Here is a 24149-nt window from a genome sequence, read left to right on the forward strand (position 1 = left end):
TGCCAAGCCAGACGTGAGGCAGTATCTGTCAGAAGGATTGAACTGCATGTTCACATAAGTTCAAAAATATGACAGTGCCTGATTATTGCCACAAGCGTGAGGTTCTTTGGGGGATAATGCAAGGCACCTCAGCAGTGGGCGGAAATGAAAAATGTCTAACTAGCTGTTTTTCTGGAATTTCAAGGCAGGTACTTGTGATATGCCTTGTTAGCCCAACAAACCATCTCTCTCTCCCAAATACTTAAATGCCACCTGTCCAAGCTGAAAAATACATTTTTTTTTACGTGAAGGTATATGTAATATCACTTGGTCAGAATCACAATATAATAAGTTGCCTTACTGGTTCCATAAAAATTAAAATATTATGCACATAGGAGCCCTTGGCTTTCTCGGTCTGCTGCAGGCAGGTACACATTTATTTCTGTTATTCGGACACTTTGATGTGTTTCACATTGCAGGGTTATAATCAAGTCCCCTTAGATATTTTTTAAAGGAGTTCTGATTCTGAATATGGGAACAATTTTTTTTGTTGTTATTGTGTTTTGTTTTGTTTTTTAAGATAAGCTTTTCTCTGTATAGCACTGGCTATTCCAGAACTCACAGAGATCCGCCTGCCTCTGCTTACCAACTGCTGGAGTTAAAGGCGTGTGCTGCCACCTGGACCATCAGAACAATTTTCTGTCTTATAAGTGAGATGAAGCACTGCTCTATTTTAGCTCCATCGTTACAAGTTCATCTATACAGGCTCCTGTCAGATTTGTCTCTAAGGGCTTGGCAGACTTCCAGATTTGTTTCTCTTGTAACAAGTTTCTCAGAAGTCCTGATGCTAACACAGCCCTTGTGTGAAAATTAACTCCCTGATCAAGCAGCTTGAAGTGTTGAAGTGACTGCTAGAGTTGGACAGGAGTGACACAGTGACAAAGGCTTGGTTTCCAGAGTGGTACTCTGGTGAAGTGGTGTAATTGTGTGTGTGTGTGTGTGTGTGTGTGTGTGTGTGTGTGTGATTGCAAATAAAGACTTTTCTCTTAGAATAGTCCACAATGAAAGCAACTTATTTAAGTCACTGCAGGTATGTATGCCTTCAAAGGTGATTGTGGGAGCTCCAGCCTCCCTCCGCCCCCTTTTTTTTGGTGATGGAAGAGGTCAGCTCTACCACACACTCCTACCTATAGTATCATGGCCAACCAATCATACACTGAATCCTCTGAAACTATAAAACAAAAATTCCCTCTTACCCTGAATATCTCAGGAATTTGTTAAGGAAACGGGAAGCTGGCTGACCTACTATTTTGGGAATCTGCTCTAGAACTGTAGCCAATTAAATCATGATTTGACAGACCACATCTTTAAAGGGGGCTGGTCGGTAATTTCCAAAACAAGGAGTATGCTGTAAATGAGTCATCTTTAATCATGGCAACAAAATGCTATTACCCTGTGCATCTCCCATTACAGGCAAGGCCTGCTTAAGGAATGAGTCACTGGCATGCACCCCATTTTTTCCCCTCTTAATAACAAGCAGCTGAGGAGTTGTTTCCTTAAGAGATTTGTCCTGCTGATCGTAGGGTGAAATAACTCGGTCTTGCTGACCTACTTTTCATAGTTTATAAGAACATTCCAGTGAAGTCAGGGAGATATAAACATCCTTGCTTTCCCCTGAGGAGAGAGATATACTTATTTATCCTGCTCTCATCCAAATCCCTGGCAAGTCTAAATATTTACTTTTGTTCTAAAGAGGCTTCTGATTTGAGGTTTTACAGAGTCAGACTGTATAGACATTATCTAAGCCCTCATTAGTTGGAGCTGGGGAAGGAGGGTTATCACCACTCGAGCATCAGGCACTATGGTTCACACTATCTGCTGCACCCAGCGTCCCCCAAAATGAGAAGGAACATGGGTAGGTGGCAGCATCTTATGACTTACATGTTCCTGAGATGACCCAAGGAGATGCCTCAACACTGCAAGTTTGGCAAAAGGGAATCAGTGCTCTCGACATAAGAGGCGGTAGGAAGTGAGAGAGCAATGTTGAAGAGAAGATAGTAACTGAAGACCACCTACTTGCAAGTCACCCTGTGATTGGCTGAGAAAGCCACTAGAGCAGAAGTCCACACTGTCGATATTATCATGCTCTGACTTCCCATTAGAGAGAATCCAAGATGCGCCGATGATGTCATAATTCCCTCAATTGTTGGGTCTTATAAGAATACCTTGAGCAAGTTTAATTTTTAAGTACAAATTAATCTAACATATTATACTGATTTTAACATCAATTGTTAATAGTTTCTATCCATTCTATCCCTAATACCCATGAAATAAGATACCAGTAAAAAGTAGAGTTAAGGACAATTCAACGTCTAATTCAATGAAATTCTAGTGTTCAATGATGTGCACAGAAGGAATAAAATAGTCACAACACTCAAATCTATATGTCCCACTCTCTGCCCTGTTTGTCAGCCATAGCTTCAGGAATATATTTGCAAACCCACTATTCTCATTTCTTAAAAACAGACAGTATTTTCTTTATTAAAAATTTCCCAAAGGTTTTACTCTGGTGAAATCCTGCCACTACATCTTAATTTCCCAATCCAGAATTCACTTCCAGTGTGTCACCACATTCTACTGATTGCAGCTCTCCAATCTCTTCCAGCCCCACTTTCTCATTGGGATTCTTCTCTCTCCTGCTTTGACTCAAGCCCTGATCAAGTTCTTCTTGGACCAAAGTAGCAGCCTTTGGAGCTCCTGGAAATCTCTCACTCCGTCCTCTAAAGCACAACTAGAGAAGTGTTTCTGGCAAACAACCCATAAGACATTTCGAGCAATTGATTCTCTTAAAAAAAAAATCTGTCCCTTGAATAGGTAACTAATATATTAATATATGAATGCAAAGATAAATGCAGGATATCAAACCCGAAGAAAGACAGACAGAGCAAGAGCAGAGAGAGGCCTGCTGACCGCATAGCGCCTTTAGAGTCTCTTCATGCTTAGGCTTCTCATAACATAAGGGAAAATGTCTTCAATGACATCACTTCTCAGATAGTCATGTCCTCTTTGTGCATGTGCCTTCAAGGCAACATCAAGAAGACACTCTGCATTGAATGTCTCCAGCAGCCTGCAGAAGGCACGTACTACCTCTAAACATACTTTGTTATCTTCTCCATAGTAGTGACGAAAACATATGCACTGGGCATTGTTCCATTCTGGAAGACTGCTGCCGCGACTACAGTATTTATTTCCCAAGGTAAAGAGTAAAGATTACATAGCAACAGGAAGGAGGTTTACATGTCAGTGGCGTATGACAGAATGTACGCAATCACTGTATGAGAAAGGAAGGTGGCTTTGGTATATATCTCTTTGGGTAAAAATAATTAGCACACTTATAAGTTTTATCTACTTCACTTTTTAAGAGTCACTTCACAACCAGGGACACGGTGCCTGGGAAATGAAGAATCAACACTTAAGTTTAGCACAGCACTCATTGGTTAGCTCACAAATGTTAGATAGGGCAGCTTCAATTACTCATCCTGTAAGCGTGTTTACCGGCAACCAGATCTTAAATTATAATCAGAACTCTCCCAATCATCTTCATAAACGTCTACCCATCTTTCAGAGACGCACCACGGACAGCTGGAGAGTTCATCCATGCAAGCTTCTGGGCTCATCACTCAGCTGCGAACTCATTTTCTAAGCAAGGCAAATGTCGTTAAAACACTGAGTAACTCATCGCAGTCCGGCACTTAGGGAGCCCTGATCGACACCAAAGAGCTTAATGCTCTGCTCAGCACATCGTAAGTATCGGACCCGTGTTATAGGTTATGATTCCTTCTAATCAAAGGGTCTCCAAGGAAGAACCATCATCTTTGAACACCATGCGCCAACAACGTTTAAGACATGGAAAGATGAGCGCATGGTTTTTATTTTAGAATTCATAGTAACAAGTTAGTCCAAACTATCAGTGATAGAAGGAAGGCTAAATAAAGCTCAGCACATGTATGGAGTAGAATATTAAACAGTCAGGAGAGATAATGAACTGTCCAGCTGAACGACAGGAGGGTGGATGACAGTTAAAATAAGCAGAAGATAAAACCAAATTATTTTATGCAATTAAAGAAACTCCCGCAGGCACAGCCATAGAAAACTGAAGACAAACAATACTGGAACAACAATCATATAAATATGGTAGTACTAAGGAAGGTTTTTTGTTTTTGTTTTTTTTATTAACTTGAGTATTTCTTATATACATTTCGAGTGTTATTCCCTTTCCCGGTTTCCGGGCAAACATCCCCCTAATCCCTCTCCCTCTCCTTCTTTATGGGTGTTCCCCTCCCTATCCTCCCCCCATTGCCACCCTCCCCCCAACAATCTAATTCACTGGGGGTTCAGTCTTAGCAGGACCCAGGGCTTCCCCTTCCACTGGTGCTCTTACTAGGATATTCATTGCTACCTATGGGGTCAGAGTCCAGGGTCAGTCCATGTATAGTCTTTAGGTAGTGGCTTAGTCCCTGGAAGCTCTGGTTGGTTGGCATTGTTGTTCATAACGAAAGGTTTTTAAGTGTTCTTTGCAGCCTGGCAGAATAGCAGCTAAGTGGGTAAAGGTTCTTATTGGTACCAAGCATGATGGCAAAATTTCACAGGAAGAGCAATAAAGGGTGGAAAGGCCTGTCCAAGAAGTGAAGCACAAACACCCATAGAAATAAATAAATATTTTTTAATTACAATAAATTATAATCCAACTATAGATTTGGGAAACTGAACTCAAGTGCTCCACGCACTTTGCCAACCCAGATGTCTCCCCCCCCCCATCCTATTGTTGTACATGTGTACTTTATAAGCTAATTTTGCTGTGGGAATTTTATGCAGTCTACAGAATGTGGGATTCTCAGTGAGGAACCCCCAGAGGTACAGAGTTGGACCCGCATTGTTACAACTCCAACCAAACCGAATGGAGCTGATGGACTGGAAGTTAGAGGAATGCAGATACATACAGTGCAGAATTTGCTAGCAGTGAGAGAAGAGAACGAAACACAGGAGAATGACTCTGGAGCGCAGAGTTACCGTGCATTCCCTGGCAACATAGCTTGAAAATGTTCTCTAATTCTCAAAATGAACTACCTCAGAGGAAACACCTCAGAAAATAATGTACACATGCACACACACACACACACACACACACACACACACGCACACACACATACACACACACACACACACACGAGTATAATAAAATATTTAAAAATCCTATTTTTCAGGTTGGGGATTTATCTACAAAGAACTTTGTAAATCAATCATGATGAGAAACAGATAAAAATAATGTGTGCTCTGATTACTTATATGCCTTAAGGAGGAAACTTACAGCAATATAAAAATGACAATATTGACCAGCAAATAGAAATGAAATAATTCTCTAAAACTAACCTCACTGACAAGACTCATCGGAGACAATTAAAATGGACATCACCCAGTGATTTCTAGGCCATGTCATATATAGTGACAGATGAATTTGCACAGATTTTGCCTGAGGTTACATGAAAAGCAAGAGTTCCTACTCTTTGAGGTTCATTTCCTATTGGGCTCACAAAATAAAATGTAGCTTTCAAAACTCTAAAATAATTCTCCCTTATTATGATGCCTTACTTTTGAATGTGCTTTTTCCCTCCTGTGGTTTCACATACATTGGATAAAGAGCAAAGACAGGATCATTAGCAACAAGGATACCATGTCCGATGTCCGAACAAGGCAGCCGAGATGGGAAATGACTCCTCACTCTGATGGTCCCATGTTTAGATTCATATCGAGTCATATAACATAATGAAAATGATTTTTAACACGAAGGAAACTGTACAGAGGGACCAGAACCCCTCAAAGGGCTAACTAAATAGATATGAATAAATGGACTCAAAAATTATCAAATAGGATTATCTCCTCCTCACCCTTGCACACTCGGTGAATGAGAGAACACATATGAGAATGGATGGGGGATGAATCAGTGAATGCTGTTTTGTCTCTGTATGATTTTCTTTCTGTTATTTTAAATCAAAGGATACATGCCGTAATTCAATAATGGATGGAACACAGACCAATATCGAAGGCAGAAGTAAGATTAAAAGAATCAGCAACAGACCTGGACCATTGCGATACACCAGAGGTTAGAAGCTCCCAGGCCACCTCCTGTGAAATTGCTCCCATAATTAGCATATTTTTTTAAAAAAATTTCATGTGGTTCTACATATTTTTAATTGTATGTTGGCCATTTTGTTTGTCAGACAAGTCTGTGTAATTATCATTTAAGACATCACTAATTCATCATTTTTGGCTGTGAAAAACAAATATTTCTATTCGCTTTAAAAGCAAAAAAATAATTTTTTTTTCTATTTGCCGTCAATCTCAAATAAAAATCCTGGGACTTGAGGGGATGTTAGTGACACATCGTGAGATTGATGATCATTGCTGCCTCTCGGCTGGATTGTATTATGCAAAACTCCGTAAAAACAAATGAAGCTAATAAAAAGTACTTAATGATACCATTACCCAACTCAACATGTGGTAAGCACTGAAGATAAATAAATACAGTGCCATTTCCACGGGCTGCCAAACGCTTTCCATCGACAGGGTAAGGCAGCTGAGGAATGTTTATGCTGACACAGCACAACTCTAGTTAGTAAAGGTAATTACACTTTTACTGATGCTGCTTACGAAGAGTGCACTGAGCTGAGCTATGTGGAGGTACGTCTGGTTCCTAACCCAACTACAACAAAGGAAGTAAAGCAGCAAACCTCACACCACTTCCGCTTTCAGGACAGCCCACGAATAGGGCCTTCATGCCGGTCACCTGGCACCCCGTGTTGAAATATAGATTATATTCCTAGAAATTATGAACTCCAGAGTCACAGACATGGCGGTATTCTGATGACTGAAATTACGGAATAGATGACAGCATCCCTTTTAGTACTTTCGTCAGTGTGACAGATTTACTGAGGATAGTAAGAGAAAGGAGCAACTGAACGGTCCTCTTAGTGACTGAGGCTTGTGATACAGATCACATTACAGGTAAGGAATTCGGAATACGCTACACATCTTTGCAAAGCAACTACGAGTGAGGCCATCTCGGTTCAGAAAAGTTACCAGTACCGGAACAAAACTTGTTTTCTAATGAGAAGTTGCCCTGCATTTCTGAAAGCTCCTTCCTCCCTCCCTTCTTCCCTCCCTCCCTCCCTCCCTTCCTCTATACATCCTTCCTTCCCTGCCTCCCTTCTTTCCTTTCAATCTTTCCTTTCTTATTGCTGGGGAATGAACCCAGTGACTCAAATGTCTAAGACCTCAACAATACAACCATTGTGTTTTTATTAGATTCATCTCAAAAATTATTTTTGGTAACACACAAAAAAAAATCATGTGTAAGCTAAAACGTTATTTAAAAAGTGAGAACACATTGATAGCCTTTGATTTTAACTGAATAAACAGCCGTCTTAACACTATTAAACCGGATCAATTTTTACAAACCAATTTTATTTTGTTCCAAGTTCCAGCCTGAGTATCAGTGGAAACTAGTCTTTAAGACAGAAAACTATCCTGATCCAGATTAAAAAAAAAAAATCAATGTTCCTATGCTGGTGAAGCTATAGCTAAAGGGCCAAAATTTAATTGCACGAATCGAGAAATCGGGAAAATACCCATCTAGAAGAAAACAAAATACATTTTTTTCCTTCTCTGGATTTAGGGCAGAAGAAACGCATGTTCAGTAAGTGTTCAGTTTAAAAGAAGCACGTCTTCCCCTCCCCACTCCCTGTTTCATAGATTCACATGTCTACTCAGAACTGCCCAGAGCATTGAACTTCAATATGAGAGTACAGGAGAGCATCCCCAAATGTGTAAGCATGTTACACTGTGGGGACTCTGACCGGCTGGCCCGGCTATGAAAGAGATCCTGCAGGAAGGCCAGTTAATCACTGAGCCAGTCCCCGATGGCTTATCCAGAGGCGAAGGCAAGTTAACAACAACAAGGTCAAGGTGTAAGTGAGAAAGCAAGCAAAGTAGACAGTTCCCAAGGAGGGCATATGTTCTTTCTGCTTATAGACTGGATAGTATACCCAGAGGAAACGCACACGCGCGCGTGCACACACAAACACACACACACACACACACACACACACACACACACACACAAACCCAACAAAAAACAAGCATACACTCTCAGATTGTACAATGAAGTGTCTGAATTACTTCCCACTTAAGGCGACTTGGCATTTACGGCACTTTTTAGAACGTATAAAATGCCTGAAGAACATTATATAAACAATGACTTGAGTCGGGCAGCAGATTAAGGGAAATAGACACCTGCCCCAGGTTCATGAAGAAGCAGGAGACGTGCGCATTGGTGGCTTCAGCCGCTACCGTGCATAATTACCACCTCTCTGAGACCCTGAAGCAGGAGACTGCATCTCCCAAGTGACTTGACTGTGCCCCAGAAGGTTAAAAGAAAGGTGCTTAACCAGCTAGGCGGGACATTTTCAGAAAATGGTAAACTATTACATTTTCTCCAATTTTGTTGTTGTTGTCTGTCCAGTGTTCAGCAAAAACATTTCTTTGCTTCCGATACGTGAAGCCGGGAACATTTAAGTTGTGCTGTTTCAGGGAATCAGTTACTCACACTCGCGTCCCGGGTTTTATCTGCCACAATTTGCATTTATTCATCCTCAGTGACTGGGCCTGGTGAGAATGTATCTTGTGATCCCTAACTTCATTTGTGGGCTCTAAGGTAGTATACATCCGGAATTAGCCATAAGGCATACATTTTCCTTTAAAATGTAAAGCTATGAGCAAGGTACACGGCAAACCTTCCACTGGCTGTAAAACTATTCACTGGTAGAAGCCTTCCATCTAATGTTTACTACCATCAAAACATGTTAGAGAGGAACTTGAGAAACGGTAATTAATTTACTGGTAATATACTAGGTAAAAATATAACAAAACAAAATAAGAAAAACCTAAGTGGCAGAAGATGATATTATCCCTTTGAAATGACAAAAAGAGTCCTGTGAATGGGACATCATATATACACACAGAGACAGGAAGAAATGGAGAGTAAGAAAAAAAGTGGGGTGGGGGTGGGGGTGGGGGAGCAATGCACTAGGAAGAATTAGTACTTTCAAAGTTTTGGGTGACTTCACATATTTAACACATAGTGTATAGAAAGGGCTATTTGAAAATGATAACTATTCAATGTCCTGTCTCTCCTGTTTAAAAGGAAGCTTTGAAGATTCAGAGTTCAGGTCTACGTAAGTCCCACTATTATTCAAGGCGAGCAGAGCTTGATAGCATTAGGTGGGACCTTTCATCTTGATGTCTCAAAGGGATCTTCCTACACACCACAAAGCACTTCTATGCCTTAGGAATTTCTGCTAAAACTCAGCCAGTAGGGTGATCTGTGTGGACCCCGTGGTCGTTTGCTGCTCCATAAGCTCTGGGTGAAGCCAAAGGTGTGAGAACCTGAGACGCTCTGACTTCGAGAAAGGGGAATGGATCTTAATACACAGTATGTAAAATGCATCATAATTTAAAGCAACGCTGACTTTACTCTTAGATTTATTACTTTTCTTAATTATAGTTTAATTTTTTCTATTCAGAGAATGGTTAGAAATAAGTGCGTGAGCTTTCTCTCCTTTTCAAATCCTAGAACTTAATACTGACCTCAACATTGGCTCTGATCAGCAGCCTTGCCTTCTCTCAGAGCTAATAAACCCTTAGAAAACATATCAGGTCTATATTGCTTTTTCCCTAAAATCCTAGATTTTAGGATTTTAATCTTCCTAATTTTGGGAAGATACTAACTACAAGAAATATTGCTAAAGGTTTATCAAGGGTGAAAGATGATCTAGAATTCCTATATATTTAGAAGTAAAAGGACAACTGATTGAACACGATAGCATTCAAATTCACGATGAGTACACACACTAATTGATACACTAAAGGGGAATCAACTTTAAAGGCCCATATAATGCCTAATCATGGAGATTTTTCTCAGTCAGGAGCAGCTCTGAGTAGGCGATATTCTTATGTTACTTTCTTCCCTAAATGAGGCCGTTCTTACAGTGATCTCCAGTCACATGTTCTCTTCTGTTACTTCAATACACTCAGAACATACACATCAATAGGAAACAACAACAACAACAACAAAAAAATCAATGTTCATTAACATGGTGTTTTCACCCACTTAATACAGCATAATGGCCCTAAAAAAGATTTACTTGTAATCTTCAGAACTCACTCAGCAATAATGAGTCTCAAGTATCTTTGAGGTTAAACAGCTATATAAAATTCCTCATGCTGCTGTTCATTCTTAACGCTCTATTCTGATGGGAAGGAAGTAAGAACACATGATGCGATTTCAAAGGAAGTGTAGACAAAGTCAAGAGGAAAGCTACGGGAGTAGCTCATTGCTATCAACTGTTAGAATTGTAATGCTAAAAGATTTCATACTAAAGGAGTAATTCCCATGGGAAAAAATGTATTTTCTTCAGTAAAAAAGACTCAATTTTTATGAGGGTAGCATGGGATATTAATCTTGGACTAGTGACGGAGCATTTCAGTTCCTGCACTTTTTCCCTTTTGTAATGGCTTTTCTGACTGGGTCAGCTCACTTTCCCTGCAGAAAGTTGCTTTAGTATCCTAAGAACAATTCCTCACGAAACCCTGAAGAAGAGGTTGCAGACCCACAGAATATATTAAAAGCAAACTGAGAGATTCAAGCAGAGTCTTGGGACAGTGGGAACTAGAGGGAAAACTTCTCCAAGCTTCCAACTGCTGGACAGCAATCAACACATTAGGGGACCCTCTCCTTCCTGGCCGCCAAACCAGTGGGTCAACAGTCTCGTAAGTTTAAACACACAAGACAGCTACTGAGCATTCATATAAACTTAATTGCAATAAAAATATGTATCAATTATATGTGCTACATCAGAATGCTTGGTGAATAGCCCAGTAAAATTATAAATAATAAGCTGATATTCAAGAAATACTCAAATTGTGTGTGTGTGTGTGTGTGTGTGTGTGTCTGTCTGTCTGTCTGTCTGTCTGTATGTGTGTGTGTATTTTCACCTAATGCTTCATGGACACAAAAATGTCCCTCTGAACTAAAACATCATTTTGAGAATAAATATTAAAGTAAAAATGCTCAAATGATAGGTGATCAAATGTTTTATTTTTGCATAACTAGTAATTTCTCCGTGATGGCATAGCAAAGACCCTACTACGTTGTAATTTTCTTATGTATCAATGGGCATTGATATTTTGAGCACCCATTCCCAAGCACAGACTAATGACAGGAAGAACCCTTCTGCTTTCTCTAGGAGGTGTCAAGCTGCTGTCCTCAGCAGGGCTTCCTGCACAGAATGGTTATTATTGTGTGCGGGCATTTTTCGCTCATTTCTATTTTTCATTGTGTGTGTGGATACAGAGGCTGGGGGCTGACACAGTGTATTCTCTCTGGTGTTTCCACTCAATTCATTAACGCAGTCTCTCTCCAAGCCATGAACTCACACACTGCCTAGAGCCAGTGAGCGGTGGAGACTGGCCTATCTTTGCACCCCAGTGGAGGGGTAAGAGATCTTCATAACCACATTCGGCTTTTCTGTGGGTGTTGGCATCTCACCTGTTTTCATGTCTGAGGGCCAGGCCCTGTACCCAAAAGAGCTTTCTCTCCAGTCCTATAGATCAATTTTCTTATCTCTATTATATGCCCTCTCCACTGCAGATAAAATTTTTCAGGGAAAATGACTGTCACGTGGTAAAAAGGTTTACAGTACTGAGGTGAAGGAAAATGCTTTAGGGCAAGCAGAGATGTAAAGCTACCAGAGATATGACGCACAAAACCAGAAAACTCAGTTACTGTGCAAGAAAAGACTCGAGCTTCATCGCACAGTAGGGCAGTTTCAAAGATGCTCTCAATCTGCTCTTCTATCAGCCACAGGATTCCATAAACAAGATTAGGAATAACCGAGGCCAGTAAACCTCTCGGAAGGGTGTGTCTGGGGGCGGGGGTGTAGAGTACAAAAATCTGAATTCACATTGCACATGTATGAAATTGTCAAAAAACAAGTTCAGCAAAAATTTTAAAATTTGTATGTCTAACTCATACACCAAATAATCAAGATGCTGAATGCCACGTGTGTGTTAATGACTGTTGTAAGATTGCTTGGCGAGAGGTCGGGTCAGGTATGCAGCCTTACCTGCACACTTGGTTCTGGTGATTAGTGGTGGTCCTGGGAGTCCAGTTCCCCCTTCTCCAGGTCTGGTGAGCAGGACGCGAATCTCGTATTCTGTATCTGGATCTAAATGCCATAACTTGTATGTTGGAGCATTGACGGCATGGGTTTCCGTCCAAGATCCTGACGTCATTCGATACTCGACTTCTTTCAGGATGATGGGACCATCGCCAATAATAGAGTTGGCATTTAGTTGGATCAGCAAGTAAGTGGGCCCAACACCAAGCAGCTGGGGAGGAGCGATGGGTCTAGGTGGTTCTGGAAGAGAAAAATGTACATTCTCATTAGGTAAGAGTCTTAAAACAGAGATATACAGGTGGTAACTATATACTGCAAGTAAATATGTTATACATATAATATTCATACATAACCCAAAGCTAGTGAACAATTTAGGAGCACATGGTAAGTGTTAACTAGATAACCAGAGTCAGGGTTGGTTGGCATGTGCTTGCAGTCCCAACATAGGGTGCAGTGGTTGGATGGAAGATTGCTGTAAATGTAAGGTCAACAAAGTGAGTTCTAAACCACGCTGGGCTAAATGGTGAGACTGAACCAAGACAAAAGAGAGAGAAGAAGAAAAAGGAAGGAAGGCAGGAAAGGAAGGGAGAGGAGCGGAGGGGAGAAAGTAAAATCTAGAAAGTAATGATGTAGCAACTGTAATTTAAAGAGCCATTGGTTTTATGAAGGCTTTCGGTCAATTTAGCAAAAGTTTTCTCTTCTTAAAAACATGCGCTCCCAGGAGAGAAAGTTCCCAGTGCACAGCAGTGAACAAGGAGGCAAGGGAAAGCATGGTTTCATCAAACATGGAGGGGGGTGAGCTCTAATACTCTTGTTTCTTTGTTCTTGTCTGCGCTTCTTGCAACTTCAAAGGTCCACAGCTGAGCTAGTGAGGAGGCTCCACAAAGCTAGAAGGAAAGCTGGGACCACGGCCCCACCTCACAGAGTAGGAAATGGAAATTTATACCCAAATGCCCAATCTCTGTATATCACAGGCCCCCGGAGTAGCGTGCAATAAGCAATATATCACTTATTAAGCCCAAATGTCAAAGGGACATTGCAATTTAATTTTGGTTGGCTTAACATATTTTGCTTGACAGAAACTTTGAAAAATATTATTTCAACATGTGAACTCATAGAAGGATGAATAATGCATTAGGGCAGGTTTTCCCTTAACAGCAATACCAGTGAAAGTCGGAGCTGTCTCTAGAGGATTCCACATAGGGCTCTGTGTGCACAGCCTGTCCACTGGAATACAAGACATAGGGGTCTCATTAGTAGGCTGTCATCGGGTGGTAATTTCTCCCTTTAACTTCTGGACCAATCATCACAATTCTTGAAAGGTTTTAAAGAACGTATTAATATTAATAAGGCGATAATTGACCAACATTGATTCAAGAATTAATGCTGAAAAGTTACAGGAAATCCCATACAGGAAAACTATTAACATAACCACATAGGACTCCGGGTTGGCCTGGATTGAAAAGGGTGCAAGTCACGCATGGGCAGACGGTATCTTTTGAACTTCTAATGTTAATATGTTCCATGGAAAAGGGAGAGAATGAAACCCCATAAAGAGGGTCTCAGCAGACCAAGCAAGTTTAAACCAATTTTCAGATATGGCCTAACATTGAGTTTTATTTATAATTTTTAAAATTAATTTTTAAAATTTCTGTTGAGAATACAACTTCAAAGATTGTAAGACTAAAATTTGCAGGACATGTTACTGACAAGGTTCTGTACACTGGGTATTTATATAATGTGGAGGAGACATTTATACTTATTTTTTAATTTGTATAAGATATATATATATATTATATAGTTTACAAACATATTAAATAGTAGAGATGATGAACGTTTCGCTATTGCAAATAAATATGAATATAAGTGGTCTCTTCTTGAATGGGCCCATTAAAGAAATAGCTTTCAGGCTGGCTACCAGGGACTAATGTAAGCTGTGATTCACCATGCTCATGCATGAAGGAGAGGGCTAGTTGCCATGCGCTATATGTGCTGGAAGCAGCCGGTGCTATTTCTACAGAAAGTCGGTCCTAACGTCTGCTCTATAAATTTTACCCATACAAATCTCTTCGAAGGGTTTGGAGAAGTATTTACCAGTAAGGAGGGAAGTTCTGGTCTAGCTAATGGTGGTCTGTTTCACAAGTGAATTTCAGTGAAGCTTGTCTTCACTAGAATCAATCCAACATTGTAGAGTGTTCACCCATCAGATAAAATAGGAAAGCGGAAGACTTTTCATGCCAAGAAATTGCCATTTCCAACTCAAGAGCTTACAAAACAAATGACAAGGGCATTCTAAAAGAATGCCCCAGACCATGCAGGTGTCTCTGGGTATTGTAGTTTCTGGATAAAGGGGCGGGCGGCTGCTTCCATATGTCTAGAGTTTGTTTTCATTCCTGATGATTCATCCAGTGACTAATTTCAGTGATGGTAGGAAACAATGCTAAATTCACACCTCACTGGGGTTCTACCCCAAAGCAACAAGGCCTCACTCATTTTAAGCTTACCAATGACCTAAAAAGGTCTTACATACGGCATAATAAATGAAGTGAAAAGACAACAAAACAAGAACATGGTAAGTGAATTATAAATTGCAAACCTTCCTTGAACTGTATGTACAGATATTGCAAAAACTGACCTTATGTTAACTATATGTACAGATATCGTATGTATCGAATGCTAACTGTCACCGTCAAAAGCCTGTCCACATTTGCCACAGGAACAATCCATAGAGTAACGAAGATAGAAGATGGGGAAGGGCATGAATGATGGGGACAAAGCCAGCAAGAACCAGTATTAAGGACAAGCACAGCCCTTTGTCATTTCTGTTTGATTCAGTGACATCTGGAGCCAGGAGGCCAACTTTCAAAAGACGAAAGCCATCACGGTGACGGTAGGGGAGATGTGCATGCGCTTTTAACCATTGCACAGTCTTTCCACACTTTAGCTACCACAGGAGTCACCAAGTCACATTTCTAAAACATACCAGAAGGGTCTACATGTGATGCTATTTGCTTTGTTTTGGTTGTTTGTTTATATGTTTGCCTGAACAACAGCAAAAGAAAAAATGTAATACCATATTGTATACTGAATCTAGTGGCTTGCATAAGTAATGGCGTGTATAAATGAAAAGATGAGGTTGAAGCTTTGCACCTCTTGGCCTGCAGAATGGCAGCAACACCCCGATCAGTTTTACTTCACTCGCTCTGGTTAGGCCAAACTGGAACACAAAATAGCCAGAGCAATAGCTCAAGGTTGGCGCTGCCACAAAATGCAAAGCAGCTAAAAAGCAGACAGGTTGCTCAACAGCGTGGTTATGAGTGAAATTCACGTTAAGGAGACTAACACTCAATATTAAAGTTTTGATGTTGGCGGCAGAAAGAGATCTTATATTAGCATATGTATTTTGTTTTTAGATCCCCAGAGAACAGGGAAATTTATTTATAAAATCTCTATTCATTTCAATAAATTATGCATGAATTTTAATCAGTTGGCAAATGAACAAGTAATTGTTTTGGAGCAATGCTAATATTCTTCATAACTTAATATGCTACTAGACCCAGAGGTGTGGTGCAGATAAATCCCAAACGTACACTAGGTATCAAGTGAAGCATGCAACCCTCAAAATACAGGATAAACTTTGCCAACGTTCCCAATTAACTTTCCATTAATGACTTCCATTCATTATTCTGGATCCAAAATAGGAGCAAATCCCAATTATGTATTCAGCCTGCTCCACTTGTTTAATATCTGAAATAATGAACAAATGTCTGGAAATCAAGCAAGCCACTACGAAAGGATATCCTCTCGCTCAATCATCTCTGTTATAATAGCTCTTTAAAAATATATGCCAGTTATCAAAGTCCAGTCAATCAATAAAATGCAAACTCGGAAACAGAAGCCAGAGAGTCAGAAAATGTCAGCAACAGAGTAAATGTCAAGGCAGAAGACACTTCCATATCCATCTTTTGAACAAGATAGATTAAGTTCCTTTCAATCCTGTCTGTCTCCCCACTGCCTTATCTCTTCGTCAGGGAGATGTTGTTAGAAGAAGCCCGAGGTTGGCAGTCCCACAATAGAATTTGGTGCTATGACATGTTGGTGTCTTCTGGCCACTGTGGAAGAACTACCACCCACTCCGTGCACTCAATAAGACTCATCCTCAGACAGTACTTGGAAGCAGACACCTGAAGTCAGTATGAGCAGAGAGGAGAGAAAAAGGCAGGAAGCCATACTTCCTCACAAGAGTCTAGATAAACTACATTCTGGATATGACGCTTCAACCAACCACACTCCTGAAATCCCTGCTATATCGTGATGTGTTCTTTACTCATTTCTACTCCATGCTATGTCAACTTTCCCTCAGTTGGATTCTCTGACCATTTCAATTCTTCAATATAACCACATATACAAAAACTGCTTATGACCGCTGGCGTGTCCCATGCCTTTAGAAGATACTAAGTCTAGGAAACATGTTTGAGTGGGCCGCAGACACGTAATGTGACTTCCTTCCTCCTGGGGAATTCTTCATCTCTGCTGGTTGCTAGAAGGTTGCAAATGGGCATTACTTCGCCTGAGAAAACCGCATGGCTATGTTGGGAGCAGTGGAAATTATGAAAGGTTATTTAAGCTACATCATATTTTAACTGTTTTAACTATTTAATTGCTTGCAAATAAAGTGAAGTCAGAGGAGATGCTTCTAAAGAACTGTCCTTTTAACATAAGACTAGTTTATATGGACACAATTGTTTTCTTACTTCCTAGCATTTGGTGAAATGAAATGGTCACTTAGATGTCAATTTGATTGTCCTTACTTATTATTCCTTTCTGGACTGTTAACCAAGTTCTGATTTTTGCTCAAGGACGGATGCACTAGGCTGTTTGCTCAAGGTGCCTCTCTGGAGGGACCTTGTAGAGACACTGAGAAAAGAAAGAGTCCTCTATGTCCCACATTTGTGAGCTCCCTTTTGATGAGTTTCCTATGACAGACTTAAATAATTTGATGTTGTATTTCAGTGGGGTGACCACACAATACTATCACATCGATAAAACAGAGAACCTTTGCACCCCCTGACAGATGGGAGCTGGGTCATTCATAATTACACTAATTTTCTTTGGGCAATAATTACCATGGATGTGACAATAGCATACGTTTTATTGGGTGTAGAGAGAATGAAGTAAGCACTGAGAAGGTTCGAGGCTCACTTAGCAAGGCCTTTACTTTCCCTTTCTTTCTTTATTTTGAACTTAACCTAGATGTGTTTACAAAATACATAATGGTGTCTCATGTTATTGCTCCCCTCAATGATTTATTTATTTTTATTTTATGTTCATTGGTATTTGGTCTGCATGTGTGTCTGAGGGAAGGTGTGGGATCCCGTGAACCTGGAGTTATAAACAGCTCTGGACTGCCATGTGGGAACTGGGAATTAAATCTGAGTCTTCTAGAGGAATAACTGGTGCTCTTAATTGCTAAGCCATCTCTCCAGCCCAGTCTCCCGATAATTCCTAATGCTGTTTCATTTACTGATGTTTTTGACACTTAACTTCCCAGGGCTCATAAAATCCATAAGCAATCAAATACTTTCTCTTTACTTTTCTGTCCACTGTCTTGTAGTGTTACTAATTGGAGCAATGTTGCCAGCAAGGCTTATATATTTCTTTTCATACAAAGTAACTCATTATATTTACATCATGTGAATTACTAATCTTAGGTTAATCAAATTTTATATTAAAACCCCATTTAAACTTCGTCAGCTTAAGTGATATATAGACTCTCAAATTATATCACTCAACTAACTCATACAATCTATACACAAAGATAATGACAGACCAGAAAGATAGAGCTTGAGTGGGCCAAACGTGAAGCCCCACTGCCTCTGTCCACAGGACTCTCAGAGAGAGCATTTGCAGCGGCTGTGGTCCCCAGGACAAGTAGACATTTATGTGGAGCTCTGGGTAGAGTACAGCTACCCTAGGACTCAGGTTAGTCACTTGATCCCTTCGGAGAGTCCTGAAGCACAGTGACATGGTTTATAATTCTAAGTATGGACGCACGCAAAGGGGGCTGCTTGTGCTGACCTGAATTCCATCACTTACTTCTCTACTTACGAAAAGAGCAGTGGCTTACAATTCCAATAGGGTAAAGGCTAGCCATTTATTCACACAAGCTAGTCCACTGCCAAAAAGAAAAAAAAGAAAAAGAAAAAGAAAAACCACAGAGAAATGAACAGTTGTGTATAGAGCATGCACAATCCCAGGCAAGTGAACAGATGATGTTTTCTGGAAAGCAATCTTTTAACATGCATGAGTAATGAAAAGTATACAGAAAAATCAAAAGAATTCCATTACCATCTAGAATTTTATTATAATGTGGTTTAGAATTTATGTATTTTTTTACTAGAACATCACCTGAACACAAACTACAGTCAATTTTAGGTCTATTTGACAATATTGCATTAAGATTGGAGAAGATGAAAAAGCTACTGTTCTGGTTAGTTTTATATCAACTTGAGATAAGAAAGAGACACCTGAAAAGGGGGGGGGGGTCAATTGAGAAGATGCCTCCCTACAGAGCATTTTCTTAATGAGTGATGGATGAGAGAGGGCCAGCCCATTGTGGGTGGTGCCATCTCTGGTCTGTTAGCCCTGGGTTCTATAAGAAAGCAGGTTGAGCAAGCCATGAGGAGCAAGCCAGTAAGCAGCAGCCATCATGGCCTGGGCATCAGTTACTGCCTCCGGGATCCTATGTCCTGACTTCCTTTGGTGAAGAACTGTGACAAGTAAGTGTTAAATGAACCTTTTTCTTCCTTGGTATGCATTTGACTGTAGTGTTTCATCACAGCAATGATAACTGTACCCAAGATAGTCACTTTTCAGAGACTAGGGATATTTCCCAGAATGCTTTCTAGCATACACAAAGCCCTGGATTAAAGCCCCAGTAACAGGTAAATTCGAGTGTGGTAGTGTACGGACTATATTCCAAACTTGGAGCGCTGAGTCAAGAGGAACGGGAGTTCAAAGCTAACTGTATCTAAATAGTGAGTCTGAGACAAATCCAGGCTATTACAAAAGCTTTCTTGTGCCCATGCATACACACACACACACACACACACACAGAGAGAGAGAGAGAGAGAGAGAGAGAGAGAGAGAGGAGAGAGAGAGAGAGAAGTTATTAGTTTTCATTTTTAAATAAAGCTGTTTTTCTCCCAAGAGGAAAAACCTCACCAGTATCAGGAGATGAAATATCCAAGTACTCAACATTAGGGACTGGGTTCAGTGAAAACAGCATGACAAGCTGTCCCTTTCGTTTCTGTAATGCCATGAAGAACAGTAACTGATCTACAAGACATCGTCTTCCTTGCATTTCCGTTATTTCTTGCAGTGAACTAAAAACTCCGATACCGTTGTTCAGGAGTGAATGGTCAGCTGGCCAAGTGCTAAGGAAGAAACTCCCAATGTAACCACAAGGAAAGCAACTGTCTGTACACACTGTACCTGTTCTTTGAACACTGGCCTTCAGCGTGAGACTCCAAGTGAGGACATGAGGACTCCCATTTTACTACATTCACTTTCTGAGGCTGAAATTGAGTGCTCAGAAAACAAGATTTGCTGCTTCCTACTCTGAGCCACATAGCTGGCCAACTGCTCTGACATTGATGCACAGCACCTACAAAACGTTACTATTTAATTAAAGGAATTAGTTGACCAGAACGAAAGAACACTTTCTAAGCAATTGCTTAGTGACCAAGTGGCAACCCGTGATTTATCCTCCTTGTAAAAAAAAAAAAAAGATGCCACAACATACCTAACAAAAATTCTTTTTTTGTTGTTCTTAAGTCCAAGCTGACCCATTGAACAGTTTTTCAAAAGCATTTTCATTGAAAAATATCCTGTGATATAATTCTTAATACAAATATATACTATAAATCAGGATAGATACAAAAGAACATAATTATACTAATACCAGAGAGTATGTTTGTATAGATGTTAAATATAATGATATATTATATCATTATATATATGAGATGTAATGGTATAATATATATTATATGTGAGATATAATGTAGTTCAGCTTAGGGGAAAATTATGAGGTGAAATTTCTACTCTCCATATTACGTCGTATTTCTCCACTCAATTCACAGCGTGATCTGTATTCACACTTGGAAGGATCTAATATTTCATCTCCACGCCATGGCTGGCTCCTGCAGCCTGAAGTGCTAAAATAGAAAGAATCACTTCGGTGATGAACCTGCCAATTTGGCATACGGACTTTTATATCATATGTATTACTACGGTGCTTTAGTCCCTGTGATTTGAAAACATTTCTGCCATCATTTTATTACCTCCTTGAAATAAAAATCACAGAGCAGAGTGGTCCTTCAGACTTGACAGCAAAATACTGAAAGCAAGGTTAGGTTGATATGTAAGGGATAGGTGAAAATGAGGGAATTTTTGGTATATGAAATATATTATACTGTTATACGAACGTGAGTCTGTATCCTGTTTTGACCTTAAACTACCTGTTTTTATGTTTACTGTCTACACAATGAACTGGTTTAAAATTTTGAAATATAAGAATTTAACAATTTTACTAGATATTTTCTCAACATTACAATCCGCACGGCAGTCGAGACATTATAATAAAATCATAGCTGCTTTTAAATGAGTCATGAGGTAATAAATAGGGAAGAGTTCGCTTATGGTCGTTTAATTCCTCGCTTTAGCTTTGTCAGAGCTCAAACTGCTCACAGCATTTCAAGGAACATTCAGGTGGTTCCAAGAATAACAATCAACTCTGTAGTAAAAGTAGAAACGCCATCAACTCCAACGCTTAGTTCCCTATGAGTCTCAAGACATAAACGAGTCCTCAGATCACAATCTCATCAGTCACCTTTATGAGGAAGAAGAGTGAAATATATGGTGGAGGGTGAGGCGAATGGCAGCGATTGCAATGAATGTCCCAGCAGCACGCTCAAGACACCTAGGTCATGCAATGCAGGGCTTCAGTCCTTTCTCCATCCAGACAAAAGAGAGAGTACAAAAGTACTGCTCTTATTCACTGTATGCTGACACATATTAGACACTACAGATGGACCCACTAAATTCATTTTAGTCTTTACAATAACTTTGTGATCTCTGCACTGTGTTATCCATACAAATTCATTTATTCCTATGTGCACATGTAATATATTATGTGTAAAAATAAGAAAAAATATTATTGGTGGGGATTTTGAATGCTCCACATGAAAGAAAGAAAGAAAGAAAGAAAGAAAGAAAGAAAGAAAGAAAGAAAGGAAGAAAGGAAGGATGAAAGAAAGAAAGAAAGAAAGAAAGAAAGAAAGAAAGAAAGAAAGAAAAGAAAGAAAGGAAGAAAGGAAGGAAGGATGAAAGAAAGAAAGAAAGAAAGAAAGAAAGAAAGAAAAGAAAGAAAGGAAGAAAGGAAGGAAGGATGAAAGAAAGAAAGAAAGAAAGGAAGGAAGGAAGGAAAGAAAGAAAGAAAGAGAGAGAGAAAGAAAGAGAATGAAAGGAAGAGAAAAGTTCCCTGACAATTATAAAAAAAGCACAGTTTGTCAACTTGTCCCTGGGTCCAAGCAGTCTGTGGTATTGGGTCACTGTGGTAAAGCGTATATTAAATATATGTTCATGAGCATTTGTGTTCACTCCAAAATAAATAAACATGATGCCTGAGGTTTTCACGATAAGGGAGCATGAAAACTTGTACAGCTGGCTCCCAAGCCCAACCCCTAGTGTCATCACTCAGATTAACAACGGAAGTAAGCCATACTGATGACAGGGCTGAGCGTGGGTTCCAGAAAGGCATATCAAATTCAAGGAATCACTTGTCCCGAGTGACCGACAGAATTGGACTTATACTTCACACAACCTAGGAGAGGACAAGATAGATCTTTGTAGGGGAGGAGGAATGCTCATATCCTAATCAACACGTGACAGAATTAGACTTTTCCATAAAAAAACAATTCAAATGACAGATTGACGCCAGCTGAACTAAGAGGGGCCTGCGTATTGTCTCCTCAAGAGAATAGACTTTACAGAAATACCGGTAATTCTGGAGCAGTGAAACTTAAGAGTGTCTTCATATTTAAAAAAGATAAATCAATCCGTGAAAAAATTAAGTTGTGGAATATACTGTATTGTTGGTTTACTGGTCCAGCATAATTGTGCAAAAACTTTCAATATTAAGTCACCAGGAAGAGTAAACCAATAAAAGCAAATGTAACATGTTGTGACAACAAAAATGACAACAGAACAAAGACCATGGATTACCACACCCCCTTTCTTTTCGAACCTGTTCTAGATTAACATTGGAGATGGTTTTTACTGAGATAAAAATAGAACTGATAGTGTTATTAATTCAAGGTGAGCTATTGCTAATGGCATCTCCTTAAGTATCAGTAAAAATGATCAGAGATAAGAGATTCCTATGTCCTTCTACTTAAAATTTCCCCAAGTAGGAGGAAAGGGTTTAGCAGTAACCTAGAGAGTGTGTAGATCTGTGCATGAAGATACTGGACATTGTCACAAAATCATAACGCTGTTATCGCGAGGTAATAACTCGCGATATTGTTATGGTATGATCCGGTGTGTCCACTAGGAATTCATATGGCAGAGGTTCGGTACCTGCCACAGCAGTGTGAGCAAGACTATGGGACAGTTAAGAGATGGCATCGATGGGGAAGTTCTTTAGTCACAGAGGCCAGTCCTGTAAGTGACATCACCACTAGAATTAGTTCACATTTAATACCAGAAACAAACACACACACACAAACACACACACACAAAAACACACAAACACACACCTTCCTGTGAGGTCATGCCATCTGTTAGCATTTGCATATGAAACCCTCATTATGTCATTTCGACGACACACGCAGGTTTTTCTTGGCATACCTTAGAGCATGCTTGTTTGCCTTTCAGCTTCCCGAACTCAGAGCTAAGCCAACCTCTTTACTTAGCCTCCAGTAGGTCATTATAGTAACGGAAAACCAAGTCATGCTATCACCCTATTCTATGACTCTATGAACTTCTTCAGAGCCAAAAAACCTACATTCCCTAAAGTCAAGACGCCACCAAAAATAAAAGCACTAGACAGGGTTGTATAATTAAAATCAGTAGGTATACAGAAATAATTATAGACCGCTAGATAAAGCAACATTTTTTTTTGTTGACATTTTAAAGAGGTTTAGTCATGTGAAAAGTTATCAGATCAAGGACATTTTACACTAATGTGACAAGTCAGGCAGCCAAAGACCTTTCCTTTTCAGTTCCTTCATAACCTCCCCCAAAACCCCCCGACGTCGGCAATATAACGGGATGCTGATGTTAAAAGAACTGAAATAACAGAAAGAATTGGACATTCTCGGGTTCATAGGAGGAAACAAACTTCTAGTTAAAGAAAAGCTTTCGAGAACGCTGATTTAATGCAGAAGGGTGAGCTATTCCTTCCTGCCAGCCATTTCCAAGAAAGACAAAATCCCAAGACTGCTTTGACAGATAACATAGATTTAAACTACGAGCTGGACGTAGCAAGTAATCCAGATTAGTCTTTTTTTCCCCTTAAACCCCAGGTTCCATGTCATGTTAAAAATTTATCTCCATCAACTAAAGGATTTTCTGAAGAAAAGAATTACTTTTCATAACAAGAAAAATATGCTAAGATTTTCATGGGCACTGAAGAGACACACACAGTATTTCCATCAATAACTACAGGATGAATAAAGAGCTGAGGATGGGCGCCTACTGTGTACCTGGAATGGGGAAGGAAGCCTACTGTATACATAAGAGGGAAAGGAGACCAGGGTGGGTTTCCTTGGAATCTGTCTTCTTGAATCTCAGTACAACGGCAATCACATTTGATGG

The 24149-nt window shown here is 39.9% G+C and overlaps 1 protein-coding gene across 24 annotated transcripts in view; it reads right to left on the bottom strand.

Moving 5' to 3' along the window:
• The window catches only part of Ptprk (protein tyrosine phosphatase, receptor type, K), a 499207-nt gene that overhangs the window by 179633 nt on the left and 295425 nt on the right, over positions 1–24149 (bottom strand). For all 24 annotated transcript variants that reach the window (XM_063265927.1, XM_063265913.1, XM_063265905.1 and 21 more), the window contains exon 7: positions 12219–12512. In XM_063265927.1, coding sequence (XP_063121997.1) covers positions 12219–12512 — 294 coding nt within the window. The remainder of the gene's footprint in view (positions 1–12218; positions 12513–24149) is intronic.

This window comes from Rattus norvegicus, chromosome 1 (genome assembly GCF_036323735.1).
Source record: "Rattus norvegicus strain BN/NHsdMcwi chromosome 1, GRCr8, whole genome shotgun sequence".
NCBI lineage: Eukaryota > Metazoa > Chordata > Mammalia > Rodentia > Muridae > Rattus > Rattus norvegicus.